At 43.9% G+C, this 12,396-nt stretch overlaps 1 protein-coding gene across 1 annotated transcript in view; it reads right to left on the reverse strand.

Moving 5' to 3' along the window:
• PTDSS1 (phosphatidylserine synthase 1) overlaps positions 1 to 12,396 on the reverse strand; it is a 62,697-nt gene that overhangs the window by 19,538 nt on the left and 30,763 nt on the right. Inside the window, exons 5-8 of the mRNA XM_059165977.1 lie at positions 11,569 to 11,727; positions 7,310 to 7,461; positions 4,126 to 4,267; positions 2,128 to 2,240 (exon numbers count right to left, since the gene is read on the reverse strand). Of these exons, the coding sequence (XP_059021960.1) occupies positions 2,128 to 2,240; positions 4,126 to 4,267; positions 7,310 to 7,461; positions 11,569 to 11,727 (566 nt within the window). The remainder of the gene's footprint in view (positions 1 to 2,127; positions 2,241 to 4,125; positions 4,268 to 7,309; positions 7,462 to 11,568; positions 11,728 to 12,396) is intronic.

The raw sequence follows: 12,396 nt of genomic DNA on the forward strand, positions 1-12,396 counted from the left end.
GAGCTCATCATTTTTTCGGGGTCACAGACTCCTTTGAGGATTTAATGAAACCTATGATAAAGGCACATTAACATACACACACACACAATTTTGCATTAAGCCTCAGGGGATTCGTGGACACCTGGAGGTCATCCACGAACTATCATCTCCTGACCCCAGAGGCCTGAGTGGAGAGTTCTAGTCATAAAGAATCCAGGTCTGCCTCATTACATCTTCATTACCTGATATGCTTTACCGGTTTAGTGACTCTACCCTCCAATGGCATCCAGTCTCCTAGACTGTGCTTTCCACTACCAGATTAAAAGAATGTTCAGTCAAACATTTTCTCAAAGCAAGAGAGTCGAATCAAAAGGTATGAAAACGGGAGATGTGGTCTGTATGTAGGATTTATCTGGAAGCCTATTAGCTTCCTCTCCTTTTAAAGGCCTGGCACTCGCTACTTGGAGTGGCTGTGTTAAGACCCACTAGGAACACCTCCATCTTGCCAAACAGCTTGTCATAGCGTCTTCTTGCATAGGAAATGCCCCTGGTTCATAAAAAGCATAGAAAACGTGGCTGATTTTTAAACAACAACAACAAAAGAATCATGTAGAAATCCATAGGGTTTGGCAAAAACGTTATCCTCTCAAAAAAACCCCTCAAAATACTGGACATTTAGTCTCTGGTTTTTGTTTTGAGTTGTTTAATGATACTGAAATTTCACAATCCATTAGATATGGTTGTGATTCTCTTTTATAAGAGATTTCTTTTCCTTACTTACTGTCTTTGTTGATTATTCCTAATTTTATGAAGGAGCTGCTGCTAATCTTTCTTGAAGATCATTGTGAGCCTCAAATGAAATTAAATTTTAAATGAGAGATGGAGTTTCCAAGCCACAAAGGGAAAATAGCATATTTACAAGACAAGTACTTCAGTGGGCCACTGGTCTGTGACACGTCAGAACGTCGCCTGCCTACCAACTGCTGGTTTCTCATTCGGTTCACAATGAATGCCCGAGATGGAATTCTGGGCCCTTAATTCTGCAGGACTCAGTTGTATCTTACTTAGTTTGCTCAATCCAGGATCTGGGGGGAACTATATATAGATGTAGATATATAAATATCTATACAGATATATAGCATATATAATTTTTTAAGTATTTAAAAATAAAATATTTTCATATTAAATATATATAAATTAAATAATATACAAAATATGTAAATAAAAAACAAAAATATTTAACTAAATGTTTATAATGATTATATATAATCTGTATCTATATCTATATGCATTTGCTTCCTTTTTGTACTAATTAACGAGGAACAGAAGAGGTGCTGGACAGAGTAAGGAGGTTTGTTGGACTGAAGAGAACACCCACTCTTCTTGGCAAGTGAGGCCCTCCGCTTGTGTAGTTTGCATGCATACTGAAAATGGGGAATTAAGTTATCCCACAGCTTCTGGAAAACTAACACTTGTAACTGCTTAGTTTATATTTGAATCGACTGCACAGATCTCTTTGGTGTTCTTACTGCTCAATGCCAGTGCTCCAACGATAACTGTAAAACCCAAATACCATTAGCTCTAAGTAGGAAGAATGAAACAGAGGAAACAAGGTCTGTCTGATATTCACGGGGATCAGTCTATACGGGGGGCAGTTTCCAAAGAATGCCTCACCTCTGAGGCCCTACCTGAATTGGGGAAACAACAGCATGAACATGCAAGCTTATCTGAGTTGTCCTGGAGGACGACAGAAAGGACACTGCTAGACGGAAATTAACTGCTCTAAAAGAGCGAGTAAAGTATCATTCTAAAGTAACTTCTGATCAACCATGAAGACTTTCATATTTTTTGATCACCTCCTTTTAGAAAAAAACTTTTTTTTTTTTTTAAATTCAAAAATCTTCAAGGGGGTTAGAAAAGAAACAGCAGTGGAGGACGCTAAAAAGGTTCGAAGATAATGGCGGGTGTGGTGTTCTCACTTCATGTGACTGAGGTCTGAGAGCAAAACATTTTCTTCAGATCCAAATGTATATTCCTTTAATATTTTCATGGAAAATCTGCTCATTTACATGACTTTCCTTATGCTGAACAGGAGAATACACAGCAGGCTAACGTGCTCAAATGACAGTCACGCTTGTATAGAATTACCTCACTGTGGGAGCCGTGATGCCACCAATAAAGAGAATTCTACACCAACTTAATGGATGACTGGCTTGGAACACAAAGATATGTTTCAAGAAGAAGGTATTCAACTCAGTTAGCTGAAAAAGAAGGAAGCATTAGTCAACCTGATACTGTATGCTTAGTCATAATAATATATTCCTCATGACAGATGTTCTAAAAAAAAAATAATTAGTATGCTCAAAGCATTTTCAGAAAATACAGGGTGTCTTCGAAGTCACTAGTGGAATAGTTGCTACTTTTAAACTAAGTAACAGCCAGTACAATATTGACACCAACCAACCAGGGTTTACGGGAGAGGTGCTGGGGTCGGGGAAGGGGTACATGGTGGCATCGGCTATCTGTCACTTGGGTCATGCGAGTGATGTGCTGGAAGAGTCAGGAGAGAGATGCTTTGAGAACAGCAGTATCATGAAGACAAGTATCTGCCATGGAACACTTACGCAGTCTTACAGAAACCAGGCCGGGTCTAAGAGATGTAGGACTGTAGCAAAGTGAGCTATTTAATCGCCAAAAGAAACTTGAGAATGAGACGTGACTGGGAACGCATCTAGCATGTGCCTCGGCCAAAGGCAGCTCTTAAAGGTGGGTGTGAGGAACTGGTTCAAGGTTTCATCTGTCGGCCATGGTCCTCTTCCATGAGGTTAGCATCCCAGGGCAGCTCATCACATGAGGCAGCACGGGAATGTGTTCCCTGCCAAGCCCGCCTCCTGCATTTCCCGTCAAGACTAAGCAAGGAGCGGAGATCAGGGAGGGTCACCACTTGGAAAACCCACGGATCACCAGGTTCATTTCAGTGACGTAAGACATTGTGTCTTTTCCCATAGCATTGGTTTCAAGGGTATAAAATTTAAAAAACGGTCCACTAGTTAACACCACACGTGGAAAGCTGGCCACAGCTCGGTGCTCATGCTCACGGGAGACCTGGGCTCCGTGGAGCATGGCCCTTCTAGAAGCACAGCTGGCTATCTCTCCCAGACAAATCAAAGCTCCTCTTCAGTTCTTGGATTAAAGGAAAACCTATACCGTCTTAGATATTACTCTCATGAGGTAAACTTAATCCCCATCCATTTAAACTCCCATTTTTACACATACGGATTCCCCAAACTATGGTGACAATTTTAAACATTCACATACACTTCTGTTTCTCGAGAAAATCCATTTATTGAGATGAACATTAGTATTTTCCACGTGTGGGCCAGGACCGTAGTCTTAAAGGTAACCCACGCTTATTTTTTCTTAGGCGGGGCATATTCCTTGCAGGTGTTCAAAATACAGAGTCTTCCAAAAGACTCTTCAGGCAAAAGCCAGTCTCCCGAAGTTGTAAAATAATTAACCTGGGGATGGGAGGATCAACACAAGAGGCTATCTCTAGAAGACAGAGATGTTTGGTCATCCTTTTCCAAGACCCTCAGCTGTCTGAATCACTTCAGTCACGTAGGACAGCACCCTCCTGGAGGACGCAGGTCCCCAAAGAGCGCCAGCGCCCCACCCATGGTGGAGGGCTTCTTTTCTCAGCTCTCTACAAATCACGGAGAGTGGTAACAGCTGAGGCATGACTCTAAAAATCAAACATTAAACCTAGAGCATAAGAAAAAGCCTTCGCATTTGTTCCTCTGGTCCTGAAAAATGATCGCTCTGAAAAGCTATCCAACGCCTAACTCCGTGGGTGACAGATGCTGACCAAAAGCTTCTTTCGGGGAATTTTAAGCTGTTTCTAATTTGCAATTCAAAGAAAGATACTTGAAAATGTCTTCTCCAGGAAGTAAGACCTTAGGCGTGATAACACTGTTCCGTTTATTTTATATGTCAGCTGCAGAATCTTCTATCTTCCGAACCAGCCAGCTGCTAAGCAGTGTCAACTAGCATTAACTCTAAATTTCTGGGCGGTTCTTATTTTGCTTTCGTACCCACCACCCCCTTCCCTCCCCACCCCCGCCGAAGTCTGGGCATCCGAAAAAATACCTGCCAGATGATCATGAAAAGGTATATTCCAGCCACTCTCTGAAAAGATGACTTGGGGTCAAACCATCGAACGTAGGTCCAGCTAGCAGGAGTGAACTGGAGCACAGCTCTTTTAATTTTCCCGGTGGTGGTGTGGATGTCTCTGTAAGGAAGAGAATGGCCCCAGTGAAAATCCAGAGAGATAAAGAAGGGGAAGAAGAAAAAACAAAAAGACAAGGGAAAAAAAACCCAAAAAACAAAATCTGCACTGACAATTTTACACATATGCTCAGAACAAAAAGAATCCTTTCTAGTTGAACCGTCTTTCCCACAAGGATCTCTCTACTCATACGACGGGTGGAGAGCTGTAAGCTCGACGGGGCATTTCAGTGATGACAGGCACAGGGCAGAGGTCAGGTCACTGCAGAGCCAGGAGAGGCCTTCCCTTGTGAATGTGTGACAAAAGAGCCTGTGACATCACCGACAACCACCTGGAACCAAGCCAGGGAGAATGAGGGTGCTGGCGAGGATATGCTCCCACCCTCTGTGCATCTCCCAAGTCAGGGCATTTTAGTCAAAGAGAGAACATGCTGCAGACTTTGAGGTCACCCACGCTGTTTCTTCATCTAAGATAAGTGAACACTTGGGGATGACACACAGTGATTTTTAACCTTCCTTAGTTTTAATCCTAGAAATCACTCAGTTAAAAATGTCATACTCCCATGAAAGAAAAGGTCAGGCCTTTTATTCTTATGGGGGAAAAGGGGAGGGTTTTTTCCTTCCTTCATTCATCTAACCCATCAACAAGCATGTATTGAGAAGATCTCGGGACACCTGAGTGGCTCAGTGGGTTAAACATCTGCCTTCAGCTCAGGTCATGACCTCAGGGTCCTGGGACTAAGCTCCCTGCTCAGTGGGGAGCCTGCTTCTCCCTCTGCCTGCTGCTCCCCCTGGTTGTGCCCCCTCTCTCTCTGACAAATAAATAAATAAAATCTAAAAAAAAAAAAAAGAAAGAGAAAGAAAATCTCACAGCAAAAAGATTTGAGGCACAACAGCAACAACAAAAAAAATAAGAGATTATTTTTCCAAAAATAAACAAAAATTATGAAGGAACTATATTTTTAAAAAATAGCCAATTATATGGAAAGAGGAAGAGGAATCTGGGAATAAAGAGAGTGACACAGTGGTATTAAGTATTGGAATGTTTAACACAGATCTTCCTCAATTTATGATGGGATCTCATCCTGATAGTCCCGACATAAATTGCAAATATCATACAATGACAATGCATTTAGTACACCTCACCAAACATCACAGTTTAGTTCAACCCACCTTAAACTTACTCTGAACACTTACAGTTATCTATGGGGGTTGGGCAAAATCTTCTAACAAAGCCTCTTTGATAACGAAGTGTTGAGTATCTCATGTAACTTACGGAAATACTGCACTGAAAGTGAAAAACCAGGGCTGTCTGGGGGCAGAGGGGTTGTGACTATACTGGTCATTTACATTCATGATCACGTGGCTGGCCAGGAGCTACACGGCCACTGCCCAGCATCGCAGGACAGGGTCCTACGTCCATCCCTAGCCTGGGAAAAGATCTAAATTCAAAACTTAAGTATGATTTTCTACTGAATGCGTATCACTTTCACACTATTGCAAAGTCAAAAAATCATGAAGTCAAACCATCACCGTAAGTCAGGATTGTCTGTAAACAGGCTAATTCAACTTTATATTCATTTACATATTTGATGTAACATAAAAAATAACTAGTGGGATTTCCGCTTATGGGTTGGTCTTATGTTTTGGTCAAGTGACAAAATGACTCTCACGTTGAATCGGAAGCATAAATATATGAAAAGGGGGAAGTGTATGGCAGTAAGAGCCCGTTGTAAATTCGGACTCCATGGCTGACGACCTGTGTGTCCTTCGGCAAAATACTAAACCTAGTTCTCACTGCTGCCATCCCTAGAAGGAATGGAAAAGTAGTTTCAATCCCTAGGATTGAGGTCAGGCTCAAATGGGCTACTGCTTAGAAAGCTTGCTTACACCAACATCTGGCACAGCTACGGTTTTTGCTCTGCTACACACGGTCTTAACTATATTAAAAAGTGTGTTATCAAGTCAGCACCCAAGAAATTCAGTATCACACATTTCTATGTGTGATAACATTCAGAAAGGATTAAAGGTAAAATTCAAAGGAACACTAAAATGGGCACATACATATATTAGTGAACACGGGTGAGAATATAAAAGGGTGTAAATAAATTTATTTACAGGAAAAAAAATTAAAAATGTACATACAGATGTATGTTCAAGAACGTCTCCTCTAGCTTTCTTCATGAAACTGAAAACTAAATGACCACAGAAGAGAACAGGTTAAATACCTCATGATTTATTCATAGGTTGGGATAGGAAGAAGCCCTTAAAATCATGGTTTAGGAGACTAATGATGTGGGAAAATGCTCATGTTTTGTTTGATAAATAAATGAAGGTGTAAACACAGTAAAAACAACCACTTTCATGATCATTACTGAGGTTCTCTCCCTCCTTGTCAGCGGCACAGTTCCTGTGACTATCAAACTGAGGAGCGAGTTCAGAGGAGTAGGACAATGACGGAGGTGGGCCAGGCACAGAGGAGGGATGTGCGATGTGAATCAAAGTCAGAGACAACCACCTGGAGAGGTATCGAGGGAGCTGAGGCAGGCAAGGAGAGGGCCCGTGACCCTGGCACATGGGGACAAGGGCCAAACCCAAGTCCAGAGGCACACGTGCTCAGGCTCAGAACCTTGGGTGCCCCAGAGGGTGTGGAGAAAAGAAGACCTGCCCAGCCCCCCTGGTGCATTTCATCCTAAAGACCACGAGAAGACATCACAGAGGAAAGACAGGATGAATGTGACGTTCTCAAAAAGATCGCTCGGAATGGGTAACCGGGGAATGGGGGACTAACTGACCCAGCGACAGCAGGGTGAATGCAGGCTGAGGTACAAGCATAAAAATAAAATGGATGTGAGAAGATCATAAACGAATCAGCATTTTCTGGATGAATGCCTGAAATGAGGTCTATAATCACTCGTGAGTTGCAATTACTAATGTGTCATTAATTTCTTATCATCCAAGACCACCCTGAAGTTGTGTGCTTCTCACGTGGTGCAGGATGCATTGTGAAACCCTGTGACTCACGTCCAGAAAGAAGGCCACTCACTTGAAGCTGGCCCAGTGGTAGGTCCTCATCTCTAGGAAGCGGCAAACGACCATGCCCAGCCAGATGCCGCCACCGTTGCAGAGCAGGATGTCCAAGATGACCTGATCCCACCAGCACTCGGCGAAATTGGGCAGCAGGTGCATGAAGAACAGCTGAGAAACACAAGAGGCCACGGTTTTAAAAACAAAACTGCATCTGAGGGTTTTGAAGGGGTGGGGGGGTGGGAGGTTGGGGGATCCAGGTGGTGGGTATTGGAGAGGGCACAGATTGCATGGAGCACTGGGTGTGGTGCAAAAATAATGAATACTGTTATGCTGAAAAAATTAAAAATTAAAACAAAAAACAAAACAAAACAAAACTGCAGAACGAGAGATTTCTTAGGAGTAACATATTCTGTCAGGGAGGGTTGTTGATGAGTCAGGTTTTCCTAGTGTATGAACAGAATAAATAAAAACAAGATCTGTGATCAGGTTTGTGTTTTACACTGTGGACGCTCTATGAGTATCAAGAACCAAACAGGTTTTTGTTTGTTTGTTTGTTTTTAAACATAAGGCTTTAAAGAAATGTAACTGCTCCAGAAAAAATACTACTGACGAATGACTTTGGCTAAGGACAACGAGACAAGGACCTAGGAAGGGTGGAGGAGGAAAGTCTTCGTACCTGCCAACTGAGTGCTGGCAGAATCCTCAAAATTTGCAACTTGAGAGTTCAAGCCGCACATTTTAGAAATATCCCATAAATATTTAGGTAAGGAAGCAAGGAAACTGCAAAAGTAGAAAGTTCAGGTTTTGATGACATCTTTTAGGAAACCAAAAGCTTAATGGGAAACATTTTGATAACCGATTCACAATCATGACCCTATTAAGTGTTTCTGATGTGCCAAGTGGGGAGGCAAAGTGAAGTCAAGATTCTTGCTCTCAAGAGCAGGCGTCGGACACTTATCCAGAACCACAAAATAAGGTAGGCTGTAGCAAATGTTTCCGTGGCGACATAAATGGAGCATGGTGGGGACAAAAGGGAGGTTCCTCCTGATGGATGGCACCCGGAGCACGACGTACTGGACTGGGACCGTTAAGGACAGGAATGACTGGTTTCTAGAGAAGGAGATGAAGACTGAGGACATTCCACAAAGGGGGAACACCAGGATGGGGGAGGTGGGGGGAGAAATCACCTATGGAAATAGTTTTGTCCAAAACAAAGAGTGGGTCCGCGCCGTGTCCAGAGCAGCCCACCCTGCTGCGTGAAGGCCCATTTTAAGAAGGTCTGAGATGACAAAGACAGCACCTGGGCATTTCTGGAAAGAGGTAATCCCATAATTACAAACCTCTCGGGGAATATGATCAACACTATGAAGTAAAACTGTTCATGGAAGCATTTCAGAGACTGTAAACAGTGCAAGTATCCGAGGAGTCTGCCGCATACCAGCCGGTGAGGAGACAGAGTGCAGCTGCTGCGTACAAAGGCAGCGGGCTGTGTCCCTCCCTGAGGCGAGCCAGGAACAGCCCCTGACGTGTGATCCCAGGTTCCCAGCCACGAGAGGTAGCACTAACTGTCCCTTTCGACAGGGAAGAGAGACACGTCAACAGAAGTCGGTAACACATATTTGCTGACATGAGACTACGCAGGGGACCAGGATGTGGAGGACAGGCTTCGTCCTCAAGAGCTTTCCTAGAAAGTGCCATATCTTGGGGGTGAGGTGGCCGTCCAGAGGAAAGACTGGAGCTCAGGGAGGGGGACACAGGAAAACAGAAGGAACAAGGGCTGCCCATCCAGAGTGGAACACATCCGGAACCCAATCCGGGCTCACCTAATGAAGCAAGGTGCTGGGCTCTGGTCCCCTCGTCTGTCCAGACCTGAGTGGAGGAGCTAGAGAGGACTCACTTCATTCATTCCCTCACTAGGAATCTGGGAAGCAACCACCACTTGTGAGACATGGGACCTGGGACTATGCAGACACGGGCCCTGCCCTCTCGAGGCCCAACACCTGGCAGCAAAGAGACGCTATAAGCATCTAAAATACAATGAGTGTTTCAAAGAAGGGCCAGGCGCTCCATTTCTAGGTGTACAAACGTGGAGCACAGACAGCACAGGGAGCTGGGAAAGGAGGGAAGAACCAGCAGCTGTGCTCTTAGGTAGAAAAGACATGGAATCTTTGACATGAAGAAAGCAAAGATGGCTGCCATACGGACAGAAGCGTGGGAGGGTCTCCAGCAGCCGGGGTAGGTGGGCCGCCACAGGTTAATATCCGGCCTTACAGGCTGGTCCAGAAGTTTGGATTTTGGACAACCACTAAAGGGTTTTTGGTCGGAAAAGAACATAACCAGATCGAGAGGCGAAAAAGGTCGCTTTGGGAGGAGACAATGAAGGGAGGAGGGGAGTGGTTCATCCCGGAGAGGACAGGAGGTTAGAGACAGGTCGAGCAGTGGCGTGAAAGACTTCGACGAAGCAGCTCTGCTAACGAGAGCGGAGAGGACACTGAGGAGCAGGGCAGGAAGGCATGGGGCCATCTGTAGTGTGAGGGAGGAGAAGGAGTCAGGTCAAGAACGACCCAGAGCCTGGCCCAGGGTCCCACAGCGGAGAGGTCAGGAAGATGCTTGGAATTCCGAGGGGAACGTGGTGGGAGAGCAGGAACGTGGGCGGCGCACCTGGAATCAAGCACAGCTGGAGTCCGCTCCTGGCTCACCTCGTGAGGCAAGGCTCTGGTCCCTTTGTCTGTCTACCAGGTATAGACACTGCCTTTTCAGTTTATGGTAACGATTTAGGATAATGCATACAGAGGGCTGGGTACTACTGTGGGTTGAATTGTGTCCCCTCAAAACCCATACGTTGAGCCCCTAACCTCATTCTTCATGACATGAATTCAATTTGGAAAGAGAGTTGCTGCAGAAGTCATTAGTAAAGATGAGGTCATCCTGGAATGGGGGGGCTTCTAATCCAGTGTGATTGGTGTCCTTGCAAAAAGAACGCCACATGAATGGAAACAGGGAAAGCCCCACTTGGAGGTGAAGGCAGAGATCACGATGATGCATGTACAAGCCAAGAAATGCCAAAGATGGCCAGCAAGCCATTAGAAGTTGAGAGGCCTGCAGCAGATTCTCCTTCACAGCCCTCAAAGGACACCAATCCTGCCAATACCGAGAACTCAGATGTCTAGCCTCTGCGGCTATAAGAAGCACATTAACAGAAGCCTGATGCGACTGGCATGCTTCCCTAAGTTAGGGTCAAGACAACAGCTGGCATCCAGAAAGATACTGTACACATGGCCAAATTTTACTCCCCAGGAGTGATCAACTAAGAATAAAATCATAGCTGAATGATAAATGAGTAAATCCCCTAAATTTCATTTTCCTAATAGTTTTTCAAGACTATGTCTCTTTCAGGAGCACCTGGGTGGTTCAGTCAGTTAAGCATCTGCCTTTGGCTCAGGTTATGGTCCCGGGTCCTGGGATCCAGCCCCACATCGGGCTCTCTGCTCAGCGGGAAGTCTCCTTCTCCACCCTCTGTCTGCTGCTACCCCATCTGTGTTCTCGCTGTCAAACAAATAAATAAAATCTTAAAAAAAAAAAAAAAAGACTCTCTCTCATTCATTAAATGAGACAAACCTGACTACTGAGATATCAGAACTATATTAGGAACCGTTTTTTCAGCTACAAAATATCCTGGAGGCTCCTATAATTCCCAAACACCGAAATTCTATTTATCTCAAACTGGAAACTCGCTGGTGGGTAACCTACCTATTTATTTCTAAGTAGATCTCCTTACCTTGTATTTATCACAAATTACCTTGTATTTGTCTCACTGGGGGGTTTTACTTCATTCTTTTTTGCTTCATTTTATTTGTTTCTCTTTAAGAATTGTGAGGCAAGGGCGCCTGGGTGGCTCAGTGGGTTAAGCCGCTGCCTTCGGCTCAGGTCATGATCTCAGGGTCCTGGGATCGAGTCCCGCATCGGGCTCTCTGCTCAGCAGGGAGCCTGCTTCCTCCTCTCTCCTCTGCCTGCCTCTCTGCCTACTTGTAATCTCTCTCTGTCAAATAAATAAAATCTTTAAAAAAAAAAAAAAAAAGAATTGTGAGGCAAGAGACACATTTTAAGTTAAGGAGGAATTTGTGCCCTGCCCCCCACCAAAGGTATAAAGTATTCCTAGGGGATCGTTTAAACACAGTTTGTAGCAAGAGGCAGAGAAAGGATGAACTATTATGCCTGTTAATGGACAGACTGCCTTCCTCCTACAGGTAAACAATGATCCCAGCCCCTTCTTACCTCGGTTAGCTCCCAGGTAATACTGATTGTCCAGCAGAGACCATAACTACGGATCAACAAGGCCTTCATGGCCCAGCCCCAGAAATGTCCAAACGCAAATATATCAAAATGGCTGATAATCCTCTCCCAGGTGATGACGTGGCAGTTGACAGCATACTCCTGTTCAAAATAAAAACGGAAATAATGAATGGATACTCTCACAATCAACCTCCTTCCAGGATCCTGACAATAAATGAAAAGAACCGATATGACCTTGACAACTAATACCGGTCCTGCCCCCCTACCCCCTGAAAGCTTTAATAGTGGAACACCCTTTAGGAAAAATGGACAAATATTAAAGTTTATGAATCAGAATTGCTTTGCTCTGAATTACAGAAGTTTGATTAAAATGGGAAGTAAAATAATTCCACAAAGGCTTATAGCCCATCTTAAAGAAGTGGAATCACACAGCCCAGGTCACCTGACTATAGGGCAGCTATCTTAAAGCCAATGATAAGAACATAAATAGAATCCCAATTAATAAAGAATTAAGTAGAATCCCAATAAGTTTATAAATTTAAAGACACATCTAAATATCATGTAGAGAAGGAATCAGAATAGAAATGTAAATGGCAATGAAAATACTATGTATCAGAATGATGTGATGAAGCTAAGTAGAACTCAGAGGAAAACCTAAAGCCTTAAATATTTAGGTCAGAAAAGAGGAAAAGCTGAAGGATCCAATTTCAGAAATTAGAAGGAAACAGAATAAACGTCCCATCTCCAAATGTTATCACATGCTACACAATTTCAATATTTAAAAATGACAAAGTTGGGCATCTGGGTGCC

This window comes from Mustela lutreola, chromosome 3 (assembly GCF_030435805.1).
Source record: "Mustela lutreola isolate mMusLut2 chromosome 3, mMusLut2.pri, whole genome shotgun sequence".
NCBI classification, from domain to species: Eukaryota; Metazoa; Chordata; class Mammalia; order Carnivora; family Mustelidae; genus Mustela; species Mustela lutreola.